The following is a 20,788-nucleotide window of genomic DNA, read 5'->3' as shown; positions in this document are numbered from 1 at the left end:
TGTGGAGAGAAATCAGATTTAATGTTTCAAGTCCCTCAGAGCAGTTGAAACCGATCCTGTTGTTTAATGTGGAAATTTGTTTCGCTGCAGCTGCTGTTTACCCAACTGTTGACGGTGGGGAGGGGGGGGCGAGTATTATGTCCCAGGTCGGGATTGTAATGTTGCCTGTCTCTCAAGTCCCCTCACAGTCTGACTTCACTGTCTTTGCTCCCTGACACAGTTCCACCTGAGCACATCAGGCAGCAGCTGAGGAGCAGGAAAATCGATGTTTCAAGTAAAAAAACCCTCATTAGGAATGAGGCTGGGAGCCTCGGGGGTGGAGAGGTAAATGGGAGGGGTGTGGGCTGGGGGGAAGGTAGCTGAGAGTGCAATAGGTGGATGGAGGTGGGGGTAAAGGTGATAGGTCGGAGGCGAGGGTGGAGCGGATAGGTGGGAAGGAAGATGGACAGGTGGGACAGATCATGAGGACAGTGCTGAGCTGGAAGGTTCGAACTGGGGTAAGGTGAGGGGGGAGAGGGGAAACTGGTGAATTCCCTGTTGATGCCATGGGCTTGTAGGGTCTCCAAGTGGAAGATGAGCCGTTCTTCCTCCAGGCATCGGGTGGTAAGGGAGAGGTGAGGTTGATGGAGTGGAAGGTGAGGGTGTTCTGTCCTTCTTGCGGTTGGAGGGGTGGGGTTCAAGGGCAGAGGTGTGTGATGTGGATGAAATGCGCTGGAGGGCATTATCAACCATGTGGGAGAGGAATTGGGAATAAGGGAATTAGGAATAAGGTCGTCTCAACATTGACATTTTCTGCAAACCACTGACTCCCACAGCCACCTGGATTACACCTCCTCCCACCCTGCCTCCTGCAAAAATGCAATCTTTCATTCCTAATTCCTCTGCCTCTGCTGTATCTGCTCCCAGGAGGACCTGTTCCACCACTGAACACACCACATGACCTCCATCTTTAAATATTGCAATTTCCCCTCCCACGTGGTTGATGATGCCCTCCAACGCATCTCATCCACGTTCCGCACTTCCGCCCTCAAAACCTACCCCTCCACCTGCAGCAAGGACACAACCCCCCTCATCCTCACCTTCCACCCCACCAACCTCTGGAGACATGGTATCATCCTCCCCCATTTCCGCCACCTACAAACGGACCCCACCACTAGGGATATATTTTCCTCCCCACCCCTATCCGCTTTCTGTAAAGACCGTTCCCTCAGTGACTACCTGCTCAGATCCACGCCCCCCAACAACCCACCCTCCCCTCCCGGCACATTCCCCTGTCACTGCAGGAATTGCAAAACCTGCGCCCAGCTCCCCCCACACCTCCATCCAAGGCCCCAAAGGAGCCTTCACATCCATCAAAGTTTCACCTGCACTTCCACATATGTCATTTACTGAAGTCGTTGCTCCCGATGCGGTCTCCTCCACATTGGGGAGACTGGACGCCTCCTCACACAGCGCTTTAGGGATCATCTCCAGGACACCAATCACCGATCAACCCCACCACCCTGTGGCCGAATACCTCAACTCCCCCTCCCACTCTGCCGAGGACATGCAGGTCCTAAGCCTCCTCCATTACCACTCCCTTACCACCCAAAGCCTGGAGGAAGAACGCCTATTCTTCTGCCTTGGGACCTTCCAAACACACAGGATCAATGTGGATTTCACCATTTCCTCATTTCCACTCCCCCCACCTTATGCCAGTTCCAACCTTCCAGCTCAGCACCGTCCTCATGATCTGTCCCACCTGTCAATCTTCCTTCCCACCTATCCACTTTTTGCTTTCCTGTCTCCTTACTGTCTCCTTTTCCCTTGCGTCCTCATCACCCCTTTTGTCATATCATCCTTGCTGTCTCCTGCCCTGTGAAGGACTGTTCTTTCATCTCCATTGCCACTGTCTACCCTGACCTTGGCCGTAATTACGAGGGATAACTCCGGGCTTGTTAGCAATTCACATAGGCCTACGATTGTTTAACCTCTGCAAAGATATTGCCCAGGTAACTGCTCTTTTCCAGTCTCTTGCTGTTTCACACTCCTTTCTGCTTTCGACCATCCACCGGATTTTTGTTTTCACCTCTGCAACCGTTGTTTTAGAAAACACTTATGTCCCAGCGTTTCACCAAGTATCGCAACATATTGCCAACTTGCACTGTCCCTTCGCTTGGATGGCTGGTATGTGATGCCAACAGTGTGGGTTCAATACCTGCACCCACTGAGGTCACCATTAAAGCCTCTCCAACTTGTAATGTCCCTTCACTTGGCTACACAAACAGGAGGCTGGAAGAACACAGCAAGTCAGGCAGCATCGGGAGATGGACAAGCCAACATTTTGGGTATAACCCTTCTTCAGGTCTAAGGATGGGGATGCAGATAAAGGGGTGGTGGGGGAGGGTTTTGGGTGGGGAGGGGACAGGGTGGTGAGGATGGTGTAGGTGGAGACAGGCAGAGGGTCCGACCTGGTTGGTCAATGGGAGGAATGAATCCTGTTGGTAGCAGAGAGAGTGGAAGGGAAGGGAGTTAGGGGATGGGGAGGGAGGTTATTTGAAATTGGAGAACTCAATGTTGAGCCCTCCCGGCTGTAGGCCGCCCAGGCGGAAGATGAGGTGTTCCTCCAATTTGCGCTGTGATTCATTTTGGCAATGGATGAGGCCAAGGATGGTCATGTCGGAAAGGAAGTGGGAAGGGGGATTTGAAATGGACGGTGACTGGGAGGTCAGGCTGGCCCTTACAGACTCAACTGAGATGCTCAACGAAACGTTCATTTAGTTAACGTTTCGTTGAGCATCTCAGTTGAGTCTGTAAGGGCCAGCCTGACCTCCCAGTCACCGTCCATTTTGGTCTCACCGATGTCAAGAAGACCACACCCGGATACAGTTGACTCGGATGGAGGAGATATAGGCAAACCTCTGTTTCAGCTGGAAGGACTGTTTGGGGACGGCTGGTACCTGATGCCAACAGCATGGGTTCAGTTCCCACACCAGCTGCGGCTATACCATGAAAGACTCTCCTTCCCAACCTCACCCCTCACCTAAAGCAGGGTGACCCTCAGCTGAGGAGATAACGCCACCAGTTGTTTCTCTCGTCCTTCCCAATGAGAGAGCAGGCATGCAGTCCGATAAGACTGTGGCAACTTTACCTTGATATCACCAGGGCTGTTTTGACGCACGGGTCATCAGTAGAACATTACCTGCTGGCTCCGGGAATGGTGGCATTAGATTGGACAAGGGTTGCAGCCTAGAATGACTGAAGACACCTAAAGCATCCTTCCCGCTTCCATAGGATGTGTCAATTTCGTAGGAATGCAAATCTTCAAAGACCTTGAGTGGGTGAAAATGGAGCATCAGTCCAACATCGCTTCCGCTTTTGACCGCGCTAACCCGTGCTTCAAATCACTTTCTGCACATTAAGGTTCAGAGAATGGAACAGTTGACACTTCAGAAATCCAGACCCATTTTTGACCTCTCCCACCCTCCAGGAACTTGGCAAAGACCTGACAAACTTCTAGATTTGAAACTCCGCCAACGATTTTTCGCCATGATGTGGAGACGCTGGTGTTGGACTGGGGTAGACAAAGTTAAAGATCATATAACACCAGGTCACAGTCCAACAGCTAGCTACCTGATGAAGGAGCGGCACTCTGAAAGCTAGTGCTTCCAAATAAACCTGCTGGACTATAACCTGGTGTTGTGTGGTTTTTAACTCACTTTAGCGAGATGGAGTCTCTGGCTTTTAAAATGGTTTTTCACTCGATTCCGTTAGTTCAGTGCTCAGTAGGTTTAGTTAAGATGACCATTATAACTAACATGGATTAGCTATTGGATGGTTCAGGAACATATCAAAACTATTCTACTTTTGGTTTTGTTTTTCACGACATTATAGGCATCACCAGTGCATGCAATAGGCAGATGTCTGTTATATGTCCTAACTTCCCTTCTAGAATGCCCCTTGTTTAAACTGATATTGTCCAAGTGTGCTGGTAAACACACAGTGCCTTCAGGAAGGGAATGCCATAATGGTAACGTGGCAACAGTAAAGCAATGCCAATATAGTTCCAAGTCAGGATGGGGCCTGGCTTGGTGGGGAATTTGCAGGTAGTGGTGCCCCCGACTGTCTTCCGCCCTCATCCTTCTGATTGTCGGAGGTCCCAAGTTAACAAAATGCTGTCAAAGGACCATTGACCAGTTTGCCACAGTGCATCTTGTCCATTATACTCAACCATTCCTGAAGAAGGGCTCATGCCCGAAACGTCGATTCTCCTGCTCCTCGGATGCTGCCTGACCTGCTGCGCTTTTCCAGCAACACATTTTCAGCATCATACTCAACCTCCTTGCCAGCTGTACAAGGCTGACCATGAAGAAGGCAGCTTTGTCCTGGGTGGTTTTAGGCTTGCTCAATGAGACACACCCCTCTGGGGGAGGACTCCATCACATCCTTGACTTGTGCCCTGCAGATGATGGACAAGCTTTGGGAAGTCAGGCGATATGTTCCTCACTGCAGAGTTTCCCACCTCGGATTGCCATTGTATTGATGCGGTTGGTCTCGTCATCGCCAACTCGGGACTACTGATGGTGAGGAAATAGAGCCAATTGATCTCAGGAGGAGATCTTTAGATTCTCTTCTCCATTTCTCTTTTCCACCTCAACCTCAGAATGATAATGGAGCACCATTAGACGCTACGGGCAGCAACCTAAATGGGTTTGGGTTGATCAGTTCCCGTAGTTGATAGCTAGTTAATGATATAAGCAGCATGGGTTCAATCCCCGCACCAGCTGAAGTTACCTCATTTTCTCAATCTCTCCCCTTGCCTGAGGCATGGTGAACCTGAGATTAAGCCGCCACTGGTTATCTCTCCCTAATGGGAGAGTAGCTGTATGATCTGATAAGACTATAGTGAGTTCACCTTTTTAAATGTAACTTCAGAAAAACTGAATGTAAAATGGATATAGGTTGGGGTGCTCCCCAGTATACATTCTCTTTGATGTTTAGAAAGTAGGTGCTGGAGTAGGCCATTCAGCCCCTCGAGCCTGCTCCACCATTCAATACGATCATGGCTGATCGCACAATCTCAGTACCCCATTCCCAGTTTCTCTCTGTACCCCTTGACCCCTTTAGCTGCAAGGGCCACATCCAGCTCCCTCTTGAATATATCTAACAAACTGGCTCCAACAGCCTCCTGTGGGACAGAATTCCACAGGTTCACAGCACCCTGAGTGAAGAAATTCTTCCTCCTCTCAGTCCGGAATGGCTTCCCCCTTATTTGTAGACTGTGACCCCTTGTTTGGGGCTTCCCTAGCATCGGGACTATTCTTCCCGCCTCCCGCCTGTCCAGTCCCATCAGGACTTTATAAGTTTCTTTGAGATCCTCCATCATTCTTCTAAATTCCAGTGAGTACAAGCCCGATCGAGTCAATCTTTATTCATGTGTTTAAGAGAATCAGGCAGGGCTTGGGTAGGGAGCTTATATCTGTTGTTTTGCCCTGACAGCTGATGTTAAAACTACCCTATGTGTTAAAATGGAAGAATACGATAACAAGTCGTTGATCCCTGACTGCCTGTGCATTCAACAGGATCAAGGCTGATCATTAACTTCAATTCTGATCAAGATCCCGTTGTAATCCGAGGTAACCTTCTTTGCTGTCCACTACACCTCCAATTCTGGTGTCATCAGCAAACTTGATAACTATATCTCCTAAGTTTACAGCCAAATCATTTATATAAATGACAAAAAGCAGTGGTCCCAGCACCGATCCTTATGGCACTCCACTGGTCACAGGCCTCCAGTCTGAAAAACAACCCTTCACCACCACCCTCTGTCTTCGACCTTTGAGCCAGTTCTGTATCCAAATGGCTAGTTCTCCCTGTATTCCATGAGATCTAACCTTGTTAATCAGTCTCCCATGCGAAACCTCGTCGAACACCTTACTGAAGTCCATGTAGGGCACATCCACTGTTTTGCCCTTATCAATCCTCTTTGTTACTTCTTCAAAAAACTTAGTCAAGTTCGTGAGACATGATTTCCCACGCACAAAACCGTGTTGACTATCGCTAATCAGTCCTTGTCTTTTCAGATGCACGCAAATCCTTTCCCTCAGGATTCCCTCCAATAACTTGCCCACCACCAATGTCAGACTCACTGCTCTATCGTTCCCTGGCTTTTCCTTACCACCTTTCTTAAATAGTGGCACCATGTTAGCCAACCTCTAGTCTTTTGGCACCTCACCTGTGACTTATTTTTATATTTTCAAGCACTGGGTCACCCCAGCTCTCCAATGATAGAGAATTTCCAAGTTTCATTACCACTTGAGTTACCAAATATCTTCTCACCCCAGTCCTAAATGGCTGGGCTCTTATTCAGAAACAATGACCCTCTGTCCAACAGTCACCCATGGCAGGGGTTAAAATATCTCCAGCACCTCCCCTGTTAAATGCCTTCAGAACTTTACAGACCCCTTCTGATCTTCTGAATTCTGGAGATTATGCACCGCGTCTTCTCAAGCTGATTTAGAGTAGGATAAAAGGCCAGCACAACATCGAGGATCGAAGGGCCTATACTGTGCTGTTCTGTTCTATGTTCTATGCTCCTTCAAGGTCAATGATCTCACCCCAGGAATCAGTCCAGTGAAAATGTGCAACACAATCTTAAGGGGCAAGATGTTACTCTGCGTATAAGGAGTAAAGTCTCCAGTGAAGGGGGGGATCGCAGTGCAGTGGCTTTGCTACTGGCCTGCTCATCCCCAAACCCAATGTAATGATTTACTGACTGCAGTTCAAACCCCACAGCCAGGTAGCTGGTGGAATTTAAACTCCTGCCTCAGAGTGAAGGCGCAACCATTTAGAACTGGGATGAGGAGAAATTTCTGGTGGTGAAACTGTGGACCTCATTGTCACAGAAGGCTGTGGCAGAAGGTTTTCGACACCAGGTCATTAAGAGAAAGAGAGAGAGAGAGACATAGGTTCTTGATTAGTAAAGGGATCAAGGGCCAGCACCCGCAGTCCTCACTTTTGCCATAAAACCATAAGACATAGGAGCAGAAATTAGGTCATTCAGCCCATTGAGTTGGCTCCGCCATTCAATCATGGGTGATAAGTTATGGGTAGATTGAGTTGAGAAATATTGAATAGCAGAGCCAACTCAATGGGCAGAAAGGCCTAATTTCTGTGTCTATGTCTTACGGCCTTAAGGTCTAACCCTTGCCCCCCCTCTCCCCCCTCCCCCCACCCCCCACTTACCCATGGGCCTATTGGCCTAATTCTACTCCTCCATCTTATAGTCTTATGCATCATTTTAGTGATGTCAATTGTTCTCATAACATACGATCTGGCAAACTCACTACCATCTTAGACTGATCTGTCTTTACACATGAATCCATATCCACAGCAACATGATTGACTCCTAACTGCAGTCTGAAATGGTTTAGCAAGGCACTGCACTTGGCAGGCAATGAGGGATGGGCAACAAATTGCCAGGCTGTGCCCATCTCTCAGAGCAGAGCAAATGAAACAGAAAATGCAGCGCGTCTTATTTCTCCCATTCTATCCAATCTCTTTGTGACAGGGAGTGGTTTACCTTTCCATGCCCAGTTCTGTACTGTCAGTAGTTTAACGACATTTCACAGCACGGATTAACTTCAAACGAATATGTGGAAGCTATTGCTATTCAATGCAACGTTACCTTCCTCATGGTGATAATGTCCTGGGTGTGTAATTGTTTAAGTCTGGGATCTACCGCATGCACAAAGACCTCGGCTGGATTGTCAGACCAAATTGATAGCTCCAATCCATAATCTTCCTGGTGCGGGAGCAATGCTGAATTGACCTGAAACTATAAATCACAGTCAGACAGTGAGCCTGAAGAGACAGCGAGCTGGAAGAGATCCTGTGGGTATGAAATTAACTCGGAGACAAAACATAGGGTGATGCTGGATGGCTGGCTTTCAATATGAAGTCTGCCCCTCACAGGAATGCACTACAGGGTGAGCCTTTCAAGTGTCACTTTGTGAATACACATTGGCAGTTCTTTTCTGAAGTTTTGTGCCCAGTGCAAAATCAAATTACTCTGGTATATAAAAAAAAGAAAACAGATGATGCTGGAAATATCCAGCAGGTAAGGCAGCACCTGCTTTTTCAGACCATGACCTTCAAACTGGTTGCGGATTATCAGCTCAGAGGCATGGTCTCGTTGAATGGCAGAACAGATTCGATGGGCTGAATGGCCCACTTCTGCTCCTACGTCCTGCAGCCTTATATCCAGAACCATACCATAACAATAATGATTGTAAAACTGGAAGGAACGTCAATGTGTCTTTTAGCCTCTTGCTCCCTGAACAGCTTCAAGATAAAAAGTACCAAAGACAGTAAAAAAAAAATCATAACGAGGAAACGAAAGCAGAAAATGCTGGAAATCCTCATTAGGTCTGGCAGCAGCTGTGGGGATAGGAACAGAGTTAAAGTCAGATCAATGTGAGGTGCTGCATTTTAGGTAGGGCAAACCAGGGCAAGACTTTTGGTAAGGTCCTAGGGAGTGTTGCTGAACAAAGAGACCTTGGAGTGCAGGTTCATAGTTCCTTGAAAGTGGACTCACATGGAGACAGGGAGGTGAAGAACGTGATTGGTTCACTTGCCTTAATTGGTCAGAAAATTGAGTACAGGAGTTGGGATGTCATGCCGCGGCAGTACAGTACATTGGTTAGGCCACTTTTGGAATACTGCGTTCAATTCTGGTCACCCTTCTACAGGAAGGACGTTGTTAAACTTGAAAAGGTGCAGAAAATATTTACAAGGATGTTGCCGGGACTGGAGGGCTTGAGCCATAGGGAGAGGCTGAATGGGCTGGGGCTATTTTCTCAGCAGTGTCAGAGGGGGAGGGGTGACCTTAAAGAGGTTTATAAAATCATGAGAAGGTGAATAGCCAAGGGTCTTTTCCCTGGGGTGGCAGAGTCCAGAACCAATGGTTTAAGTTGAGAACAGATAGATTTAAAAAGGACCTGAGAGGTAACTTTTTCATGCAGAGGGTGGTGTGTGTATGGAATGAGCTGCCAGAGGAAGTGGTGGAGGCTGGTACAATTACAGCATTTAAAAGGCATCTGGATGATGACATGATTAGAAAGGGTTTTGAGGGATATGGACCAAATGCTGGCAGATGATACTCGGTCAGATTGGAATGTCTGGTCGGCTCAGATGAGTTGGGCCGAATGGTCTGTTGCAGTGCTGTACATCTCTATGACTCTACTCCAGCTCTGCAACCTTTCGTCAGATGGAGCCAATGAGGTTTTTTTTCTCACAAGTAAAGACAGGGAGTGGGAAGTAGATCTTTGATAGTTCGGAGGGCAGGAGAGATTAAATTACAAAAGGTTTCAAAGTTAAAGTGAGGGCTAATGAAAGAAGTGTACAAAAACATGTTTCCCAAGGTCATGCGAAGGGCAGGATTCCGGATGGATGCTGCCAGATAGAAAATGAAGGAAATATGGTAGGCCAAACCAAGCTGGGAGAGAAGATCATTGCTTAAAATGTTTGGACTCAGTGTTGAGCCCAGAAAGATGTCCAGTGCTCATTTGAAAGCTCCTTGAGCGTGTGTTGAGGTTCAGTGGAACACTGGCTGAAACAGGTTACCCATTAAAGATAGGGAATGGAAACTAATTACATGGGTCAGACAAAAGGAACAGGGGATAGCAAACCTTTTCATCACATAAGCTCTCCACTTCGACCCATAGGGAATCCACGACAATTTCCTCTTTGCCTTTGTCATCGACGACATAGTAAGCCACAATGCGGAAGTAAGGGATCATGTCCCAAGTGATATGAATGTCAAATGTGGTCTCTGGCACTCTCTCAACTCTCCGCAGGTCCAGCACTTTGCCTTTTCCGAGAACCTGAGAGAAACGCAGAGCTGTGATTAGAGAGAACACACACTGATGTTAGATGCAGGCAAGGGACAGGTCACACATGACAATTTCACAGAGCTACACGCCATTGTCCAGTTCAATACGGCACTTGCCGGACCCCACCTGGAGTGCGCCATTCAGTTCTGAGCACCAGGAAAGATACTTTAGTCTCGGAGTGGGATCAGTGCTGATCCAATAAGGTAGCACTGTTGCCAAAAAGGATTACATTATGAAGCTAAGTTACATGAATCAGGCTTGGATTCCTTTGAATATAGAAGTTTGAGGAATTGAGGTTTTTAAGATAATCAAAGAAGTTGGTCGAGTAGGTAAAGTGGTAACTATTTCCTCTGGTGGAGCACCCCAGAACAATATATATATATGAGAGAGAGACAGAGAGAGAGAGAGAAAGAGAAAGAAAGACAGAGAGAGAGAGAGAGAGAGAGAGAGAAAGAAAGAAAGAAAGAGAGAGAGAGAGAGAGAAAGAATCACTCTGCGTCACAGACTACCAACTGAGCTCACTGACTCCACAAAGCTTTGGGTAAAGATGTTCCTCCTCATTTCAGACTTAAATGATCACTCCCTAACCTTGCATCTGTTCTGTCATACTCTAGATTCATCAAATACAATCCCTGCTATGCAGAAAGGGGTTATTTGGCCCATCAAGTCTGCAGCAACCCTCAAAGAGCACCCCACCCAGACCCACTTCCCTATAAAATTCCTAATGAAGGGCTCTTGCCCAAAATGTCAATTCTCCTGCACCCCACTCTCAACTCTGATCACCAGTCCTCATGTTCCTATGCCAATAGCTGTCCCACCTAACCTGCACATCTTTGGACTGTGGGAGGAAATCGGAGCACTCCCACACAGACAGAGAGAGAATGCATAAACTCCACACGGAGAGTCACCCAAGGGTGGGATTCAACCCAGGTCCCTGGCACTGAGAGGTAGCAGTACTAACCACTGAACCACCCTTTCTCACCTGTCCTGACAAAAACAGGTCTCATTGCTCTGGATGCCAGGGAATATTGGCCCAGTTTGTTCAGTGACTGAGAGAATGTGAGCACTGCAAATGCTGGAAGATCAGAGTCAAAACGTGTGGTACTGGGGAAAGCACAGCCGGTCAGGCAGCATCCAAGGAGCGGGAGAGTCGATGTTTCAGCCATAAGCCCTTCATCAGGAATGTAGGCGGTGGGAAAAGTAGCTGAGAGGTAAATAAGAGGGAGGCGAGGAAGGTAGCTGGGAAGGTGATGGGTAGATACAGATGGGAGGTGATTATGATAGGTTGGAGGGGAGAGTGAAGTGCATAGGGGGGAAGGAAGTTGGACAGGTCGGACAGGTCAAGAGGGCGGCATTAACGGCGACTTCACTAGTTTCCAAATCTTGCCTCCTCCTACCTCATCCCAGAACCAACCCCAACTCAGCACTACTCTCCTGACCTGTCCATCTTCCTTCCTTCCTATCCACTCCACCCTCCTCCACCGACCTATCACCATCAACCCCCACCTGCATCCACCTATCGGCTTTCCAGCTACTTTCACCACCACACACCCTCCTCCCCCCCCGCCCCAGCAGGCCCACTCCCCTCCTATTTATCTCTCAGCCCCCTTGGGCCCCCATCCCCACATTCCTGATAAAGAGCTTATGCTCAAAATGTCGATTCTCCTGCTCCTCGGATGCTGCCTGACCTGCTGTGCTTTTCCAGCAATCCAACCATCCATAGACAAGCAGTTAGGTTGAGTAGTCGTGTTGTTCAGAGAGAATAGCCCTCATTCTTGGAGTCAATATCGTCAACATTTGCTGTATAGTGTCCAATGTGTATCCTTCAAAATATTCCAGGTGTAATCTCCCGAAATTCTTCTATCAATAGAGTAGGATTTCTTTATTCTTGTACTCCCATCCTCACGTAGTACAGGTCAACACTCTCTCTCAGTCACTTGCTGTGCCTAACTTGAACGGTAAACATTATGTACAGACCAGGGCTGCCTTATATCTTGAAATCCTTCATGAAAGTATTGTAAGCTTACCATGTAATCGAAGTAATGGACATCTCTGAGGTCATACTGGCTGATAGCTGTCAGATTTACAGTGACGATATACCCAGGATACAGCAGAACGTGTGGCACACTGATGTGAAGGTATCTCCTGCTGGCGGAATGGTGTTTCCTCACGACTTTAACTATCTTTTCAGATCCAGTGTTTTCATCGCCCGCAATTGCCTGGAAAGGGTTAAAAGTGACTGTACATCGAGAAGCAAAAAAAACAGCAGCTTTTGCTGGAAATCAGAGACGCGAACAGAAATGGTAGGAAATACTTGAGTTTTTCCAATTTTCTGCTTTTGTTGTATATTTAGAATGGCGGGCAGACGCAAAATATTTATTTCTTTTCATTCACCCCTTTCCCCAGGGTTAGGGGAGTCCAGATCTAGAGGGCATACGTTCAAGGTGAGAGGAGGAAGATTTAAAAGGGGCAACTTTTTTCACACAGAGGGTGGTGCATGTGTGCCATGAGTTGCCAGAGGAAGTGGTGGAGGCTGGTACAATGACAACATTTAAAAGGCATCTGGATGGATATATGAGTAGGAAGGGTTTGGAGGGACAGGGGCCAAGTGCTGGCAAATAGGGCTAGATTAATTTAGGATATCTGGTTGGCATGAATGATTTGGACTGAAGGGTCTCTTTTCCATGTTGTGCAGCTCTATGACTCTATAGCACAGCAGGTGGGTACCACTGCCATTTATTGCTCAGAAGGCTGGTTGGAGTCACACATAGGCCAGACCAGGTACAGCTCTACAAGTCCCTGATGAGACCACACTTGGAATATTGTGTCCAGTTCTGGTCGCCCTACTATAGGAAAGATACAGAGGCTTTGGAGAGCGTGCAAAGAAGGTTTACCAGGATGCTGCCTGGACTGGAGGGCTTGCCTAATGAAGAAAGGTTGAAAAGGCTCCGACCTTTCTCTCTGGAGAGAAGGAGGAAGAGAGGAGACCTGATCGAGGTGTACAAGATAATGAGTGTAATAGATAGAGTCAATAGCCAGAGACTTTTCCCCAGGGCAGGATTGACAGGTACGAGGGGTCATAGCTTTAAGATATTAGGGGAGAGACATAAAGGAGACATCAGAGGAAGGTTCTTTACTCAGAGAGTTGTGAATGCATGGAATGCGTTGCCAGCTGAGGTGGTGGAAGCAGAGTCATTAGGGGCATTTAAGCAACTGCTGGAAAGGCACATGGATAGCAGTGAGTTGAGGGGTAGGTAGGTTAAGTTCTTATATTTTACATTAGAATTAAACCTTGGCACAACATCGTGCTAGGCAAAAGTGAGGACTGCAGATGCTGGAAACCAGAATTTGGATTAGAGTGATGCTGGAAAAGCACAGCAGGTCAGGCAGCATCCAAGGAGCAGAAAATTGACATTTCAGGCAAAAGCCCTTCAATCAGGAATAAAGGTTCTGTGCTGTACTTTTCTATGTTCTATGTTCTAATTGTTTTCATGGCCATCATTAGATTCGACTTTCCAAATTTTTATTTAAATTCTACCATTAGGGCAGCGTTCAGACCCAGGCCTCCAGAACATTAACACTGTAGTGAGTACTATAATATAGTAATTCTTTCAATGGTGGTATAAATAGACAGTCAAATAGATATATTGAAAGATGTATGGTAGGACAAATAGACATCAAAAGGTACAATTAAAAAATAGACAGCTAGATACATTAAAAGATGGTAAATAACATAGATAATCATTAATAGATACACTGAAAGATGGTTTGTAGTGCAGCCAGTCAGATAGACATTAATCGATACATTGAGGAGTGGTGCAGGTATAAATGACAGATGGACACTAGTGCAACACGTAAAAACTGGTCAATCATCAAGATGAGAATTTGCTGTGAAAACCATGTAAAAGAAGAAGTTTGGAGTCATTCACCCAATATCTGCCTCACGCCTTGTCTGGAATTGAGCAGGCTAGATGGTGTCCTGATAAAGTGTTTGCAATTACCAATGAGTTAGAAGGTGATACCCAGGGATAAGGTCTTTCTCTTGTGGTGATTTCAGCAATACAGGCAATGAATATAAGTCAGCCATGAATAGTACCCATTAATACACTGGTAAATCCAGTTAGTATTTTAGCAAAATTTCAACTGAGCTTATGTAGGATAGCACAGTGGCTCAGTGCTTAGAACTGCTTCCTCACGGCACCAGGGACCTGGGTTCAATCCTAACCTTGTGTGAAAGTCTGTGTGGAGTTTGCACATTCTCCCATATCTGCATGGACTCCCTTCGGGTGCTCTGGTTTCCTCCCACGATCCAAAGATGTGCAGGTTAGGTGGAGTAGTTATGCTAAACTTCCCATGGTATGTAGGCTAAATGGATTAGCCATGGGAAGTGTAGGGTGTGAGGGTCAGTATGGGTCCAATAGCCTGCTTCCACACTTCAGAGATTCTATAAATTGACATTGGCCTAATAGCCAGAAGATTTCAGGTTGATTTGCATGTGACAATATATGATTTCAGGAATTATTTTTCTCCTGTAGAAGATGAGTAACAGTTGCTATTCCTTTTAAATTTAATTTCTTGAAAAGAGAAGGCCAAGAAGTGACCTAATAGAATTCTTTGAAATTACCAAAACGTTTGATGGGACAGACAGAAATATTGATTTTTTTTTTGTTTAAACTGAGCGGGATTCCAAAACCAGGAGCCATGGATATAATTATTAATAAATTAATATAGAATCTCTGAGGAAATTCCTTTCAGAGGCTGGTGAGTCTGTGGAACTCATTATCACAAAAGAATGGTTGGAGTGAATAGCATAGATGGAAGGAAGGGTAAAAAGGAATTGGAAGTTAATTTGCCATTGGACAATGGTGTAAGTGGGTAAGTAAGTTCTTCATAAGTTCCTGACTGACCAAGTTGAAATGAATTCATGGCGGCAGGTGTGCAGGCTAACTGTTGGCTGAGGATTTCTCTCTGTACTGCGGACCACACAACAGGCTGCATGTCAGTTCCCACTAACCAGGTTTTAGAGCACAGAATTAATGGGTACATTGTATGTGTGTGTGTCTGTGTGTGTGTGTGTGCGTGTGTGTGTGTGTTCATATGTGTCTGCATATTCGTGAGTTTATGGGTGTGTTCATGTGTGTGTACATCTGTGTATATGTGTGCATTAGTCTGCCTGTGAGTGTATGTCTGTATGTATGTATGTGTACGTGTTTGAGTCTGTGTGTCTGTGTATATGTGTTCATGTGTGTTCATTTGTGTGTCTCTGCGCTTCTAGGTATGTACGTTCATTATTGTGTGCATGCACATGTGTGTCTCTGTGTGTGTTCATGTGTGTATGTGTTCACACATATCTATGCTTCTGTCTACATGTATTCGTGTGTCTAGGCATGTGATCGTGTGTGTGTGTGCGTATGTGTTCAAGAGTGTAGTTGTGTGTGTACCTGCATGTTCATATCTATGTGTTTTTGTGTATGTCTGTGTGTGTGCACTTTTGTTTGTGATTAGATTACTTACAGTGTGGAAACAGGCCCTTCGGCCCAACAAGTCCACACTGACCCACCGAAGCGTGACCCACCCAGACCCATTCCCCTACATTTACCCCTTCAGCTAACACTACGGGCAGTTTAGCATGGCCAATTCACCTAACCTGCACAGTTTTGGACTGTGGGAGGAAACCAGAGCACACGGAGGAAACCCAGGCAGACACAGGGAGAATGTGCAAACTCCACACAGTCGATCACCCGAGGCGGGAATTGAACTCGGGTCTCTGGCGCTGTAAGGCAACAGTGCTAACCACTGTGCCATCGTGCCACCCACTATGCCTCCGTGCCAGCGTGTGTGTATCTGTGTGTGTTTTCATGTATATATGTTGCATGTGCATGTGTGTTCATGTGCGTGTGCGTGTGTGGATTCTAAAATTAGATTGAATCTCACCACAAACTGGAAAATAGATTTTAGTTGTAATTATGAATATCAGCAAAAAGACATGAACAGTGGCACTCCCAGTTTAAAAAAAAGCACGAGTAATAAAGTCTTACCGTGATTTCTATTGTCTCAGCATTCCAGGGAACCATAAATTTAAAGCCGAGCTCACCAATTTGGTCAGTCAGTTGTGCAGCACTAGATGTGAGTATGTTTTCCCCTTTAATACGCACTGATACATTGACAGGTACATCAACAGCAGCAGAGCCGTTGGGATAGGTAACCGATATCTGTAAGACAAACAGCGATAATCAGTGACTTCTGAACAGTGTGAGGTCATGGAGTTTTGGACGGGCCAACAAGGCAAGGGAGTCCATGTTGATTGGGAGGACCCTAGGAAATAGAAAGGATCAGAGCAACCTTATTGTACATGTCCACAGATCATCGCAAGGTAGACAGGCAGGAGGCTGGAAGAACGCAGCAAGCCTGGCAGCATCAGGAGGTGGACAAGTCAACGTTTCAGATGTAACCCTTCTTAGATCGTTGAAGGCATCAAAACAAGTAGAAACAGTGATGGAGAAGGAAGGTGGATCAATTGCACTTATTTGTCAAGATGTGGAAGTGAGAGTGTTGGGCTGGGATGGACAAAATTGAAAATCACATGACACCAGGTTATAGTCAAACAGGTTTATTTGAAAATACAAGCTTTCAGAGCGCTGTTCCTTCATCAGGTAAGCTACCTGTCAAAGGAGCAGTGTTCTGAGAGCTAGCGAGTTCAAATAAATCTGTTGGACGATAACCTGGTGTTGTGTGATTTTCAGCTTTATTAGTCAAGGTATTGCACACAACAGCAAGGAGGTGATGATAGAGCCTTATAAGACATCGATTAGCTTATGGCTGGTTACTGCACGTGGTTCTGGTCTCCACAGTCCAAGAAGGATGTGGAGAAGATGCAGAGGAGATTCACCAGGGGATGTTGCCTGAGAAGGAACATTTCAGCAATGCAGAGATGTTGGAGAAGCTGGAGTTGTTTTCTGGAGTTGGGAAGGCCAACAGGAACACCTGACTGAGAAGTAAGAGCTTATGAGGGATATCAATGGCGTAGGTAGGAAGAAATGCTCTCAGTTAATAGAGCAATGAGGCTTAAAGTTCAGGAAATGGTCAGAAAGATGAGAGGGGATTTGTGAAGAAACATCTTCGCCCAGAGAGCGATGTGTATCTGAAACTTGCTGCTGAAACTGTAATAGCGATGACAACTCTCAGAACGTTTAAGAGTTGAACACCAGAAATGCCTTACGATACAAGGATATGGGTCAAGCACTAGAAAATGGAATTGGAGTAGGTGAGTAATTAATGGCTGGCACTGACATAATGGGCCAAAGGGCCTTTATCCATGCTGCCAAACATCGATGCCATAAGTGGATCAGGTGGGTTTTTATGACAACCGACATTCGTTCCAATTAGTTTAGTTCCAGATTTTCATTGAATTCGGATTTCAACATCTATTGTGTTGGGATTTAACCCATGTCCATACAGCATTAGCCTGGAGTTCTGAATTATCCCAGTAACAATGTCTCAATACCACTGCCTTCCCTAATGGGGGTAGTATTGAAGATCAGTGGAACCTTGGTGTGCATATCCATAGATATGTAGCAGGGCAGGATGGATAAAGTCAAAAAGTGTGGCGTTGGAAAATCACAGCCAGTCAGGCAGCATCTGAGGAGCAGGAGAGTTGACATTTCGAGCATAAGCTCTTCATCAGGATGAGTCTCCTGCTCCTCGGATGCTGCCTGACCGGCTGTGCTTTTCCAGCGCCACACTTTTTGACTCTGATCTCCAGCATTTGCAATCCTCACTTTCTCCAGGGTAAATAAAGTGGTGAAGCAGTATTGGATTCCTACCTTTACTAGCGGAGACATAGTTTACAAGATGAAGATTAATTGGGGCTGTATAAAATGGAGATTGATGCACAATTGGACCAAGTGCTTAAAACGGTATGAGACCAGATATGGGGCTTGATGACTAGCACAGACACGTAGTCATTCAGGGAAACAGACCGGTCGGTCCAACTCATCTGTGCCAACCACGTTTCCCAAACTAAACTAGCCCCATTTGCCTGGGTTTGGCCCATATCCCTCTAAACCTTTCCTATTCATGTACCTCTACAATTGCCTTGTAAACATTGTAACTGTCCCTGCAACTACCACTTCTTCTGGCAGTTCAGTCTACGCACGAGCCACCCTCTGTGTGAAAGCCTTGCTCCTCAGACCCTTTTAAATCTTTCTCCTCCCACCCTAAAAATATGTCCCTCTAGTTTTGAACTCCCCCACCCTGGAGAAAAGACCTTTGCTACTCACCTTATCTACGACCCTCATGATTTTATAAACCTCGATAAGGTCAGCCCTCAACCCCCAGCCTAAACAGCCTCTCCTTACAACTCAAACCCTCCAGTTCTGACAACATCCTGAACCCAGTCAAATTTAATAATAATCTTCTTATGTCAGGGTGACCAGAACTGTATGGTCTGAGCAATGAAGGTAAGTCTGTTAAATGCCTCTATTATGAGGGGAAAACTCTATTGCAAGGGGGAGAACAAAACACAAGAAGAAACAAAACAGAAGAAAAAAAAACATGCAAGTTCCCCTTTAAGTTGCCAACCTGCCAGGAGTTTTCTGCTCCTCCGACTGATGACCTGGTGGCATTGTCAGGGGAATATGTCAGGGCTGGCTATTCTCATCAGACTCTCACCATTGCCCTTCCTCTGATATCCCGTCCATTTGTCTTCACCTGAATTTGTTTGCTGGTTTCTGTTACCTCATGATTATTGCAAGTGGTTACATAGTCCGTGTCTGATTTTCCTGGTGTAAGTCACACTGCAGTTCAGTCTCCAGTGTCACAAAGCTAGTCCCTTATTTTTCTCTAAAAGCTGTTCCTTGGCTCAAAGTGACTCTGTCTTTGACTTTTTTCGGAGAGGTAACAAACCGGGCCGGGCTCTGATCAGTCTGGTTTGGTACAAAGGTGAAAAGGATTTTGAGAAGCCTTTTGTTTATATGTAAACAGATGAGATTTCAGGCCAAAGTGGTCATGTCTTACAATTGACCTGTAGAATGAAAGGGGAGTGGTCAGCTCTCTAGCTGAGCAGTTTAGTTCAGTCTAGAACTGGTTAGGAATTCAACAGTGAGCTGTGCAGAAACACTCTCTCTCCTTCAGCCCTTCTAACTTCAACCGGTAAGGATGTGTTCCATTTGTACTGGCTTTTAAGGGGGTTTGCTTATTGGGACTGTTGTGTATATTCAGAACAGCATAATTAAATCAAGTTTGAATAGACTGAGTTCTGTAGGGGTTCTTTAATCTGTTCTTTGTGTTTCATTGTGTAATTTTGTGAAGAAATCTTTCTCTGTTTTCAACCTGGTAGTCAACCACACTAACTTAATTGGGGTAATTTTCTCTGTACACTTACTGAAACAATTTGCAAAGTTATGGTCTGGGCTGCCTGCTTAAGAATGTTTTGAGTGGTCTGACCTAGTCCAAAACGTTAGACCCTGCTCGATAGTACAGTGCTCCTTTGGTAACCTATTGGAGCGTGTGCTGTGATTCACTACCTGGAAAGGGACTTGAATCCACTATTTTCAAGCATTGGGATCAGAGTGTTGCCAAATGAGCACCAGTTGACAGTTTGGGATGCTTGCGGGCTGGGGAAGTGGGGTACCTTACAACTGAACTCCAGAAGCTGACGGTAATGGGGCAGCAATGTTGGTTAGAAACCTCTCCCAATCTCACTCACTGTTGAAGCTTAGTGTAAGATGTAAAGTAGCCACTGTCCTCAATCTGACCACATTCACAGCTGGTTTCAGATGCTGTCAGACATTTCACCTACTCTTTGGAATCACTGCTGCTCACTGAGCTGGACAGCAACTTGTGATTTGCCGATACATTTTTTTTACAGGATTCCTACAGGGTGAGAACAGGCCCTTTGGCCCAACAAGTGAACACTGACCCTCCGAGCAGCAACCCACCCAGACCCACTCTCCTCCCCTAATACTCCATATTTACCCCTGACTAATACACCTAACCTGTACATTCCTGAACACTATGGGGTAATTTAGCACGGCCAATTCACCCTAACCTGCACATCCCTGAACACTATGGGGTAATTTAGCACGGCCAATTCACCCTAACCTGCACATCTTTGGACTGTGTGAGGAACACATAGCATGTGGAGAAAACCCACACAGACACGGGGAGAATGTGCAAACTCCACACAGACAGTCACCCGTGGCTGGAAATGAACCCGGGTCCCTGGTGCTGTGAGGCAGCAGTGCTAACCACTGAGCCACTGTGCTGGCCCTTTGAAACCTGTTTGACACCTAACCGCCAAGTTGCTGAAGGTTTCCAACTTGTTTATTTTCTTTCATTTCTGCCAGCAACTCACTCCTTTGGCAATTAAAGCATGAGTTTCCTCTCACCGCTTTGTGTTTTCTTGACACCCATTCACAGCATTTGACATTACTGGGCAGGCCTGCGTTTATTGCCCATAACCAGAGGGCAGTAAAGAGTCAACCAAGTTGCTACAGATCTGGAATCACATGTAGGCCAGACCAGGTAAGGGATGGCAGTTTCCTTCCCAAGAGGATATTAGTGAACCAGATGGGGCTTTTCCCTGATAATTGGCAACAGACTCATGGTCATCATGAGACTCTTAATTCTGGATTTTCATTGGATTCAAATCCTACTATCTGCCATGGTGGGATTCAAACCCCAGATCCCAGAACATTACCAGGTCTCCAGATGATCCATCCAACAATAATACCATTATGCCATCCCCTCTCCTTTGCCCATGCTGCAATGCTTGCCTTAATGTTGACGATGGGCATATCCTTGTAACTTTAGATCGCCTGGTCACCCTTCGTCCCTGCATTGTCAATGTGTCACTTCACTTTGCACCAAATTGAGAGCATCTGCTGAATCTTACCAGGCATTGGCTCAGTGCCATA

General features: G+C 46.2%; 1 protein-coding gene across 2 annotated transcripts in view; it reads right to left on the bottom strand.

Annotated features, from left to right (window-relative positions):
* LOC122541248 (complement C3-like) overlaps window positions 1–20,788 on the bottom strand; it is a 91,275-nt gene that overhangs the window by 29,797 nt on the left and 40,690 nt on the right. For both annotated transcript variants that reach the window (XM_087979486.1, XM_087979487.1), the window contains exons 11-15: window positions 15,911–16,084; window positions 11,900–12,091; window positions 9,669–9,863; window positions 7,667–7,816; window positions 3,182–3,311 (exon numbers count right to left, since the gene is read on the bottom strand). In XM_087979486.1, coding sequence (XP_087835612.1) covers window positions 3,182–3,311; window positions 7,667–7,816; window positions 9,669–9,863; window positions 11,900–12,091; window positions 15,911–16,084 — 841 coding nt within the window. The remainder of the gene's footprint in view (window positions 1–3,181; window positions 3,312–7,666; window positions 7,817–9,668; window positions 9,864–11,899; window positions 12,092–15,910; window positions 16,085–20,788) is intronic.

Source organism: Chiloscyllium plagiosum, unplaced genomic scaffold (assembly GCF_037043375.1).
Source record: "Chiloscyllium plagiosum isolate Xiang-an unplaced genomic scaffold, Cpla_swu_hap1 HiC_scaffold_35, whole genome shotgun sequence".
NCBI lineage: Eukaryota > Metazoa > Chordata > Chondrichthyes > Orectolobiformes > Hemiscylliidae > Chiloscyllium > Chiloscyllium plagiosum.
This window is presented reverse-complemented; position numbering and strand designations above follow the sequence as displayed.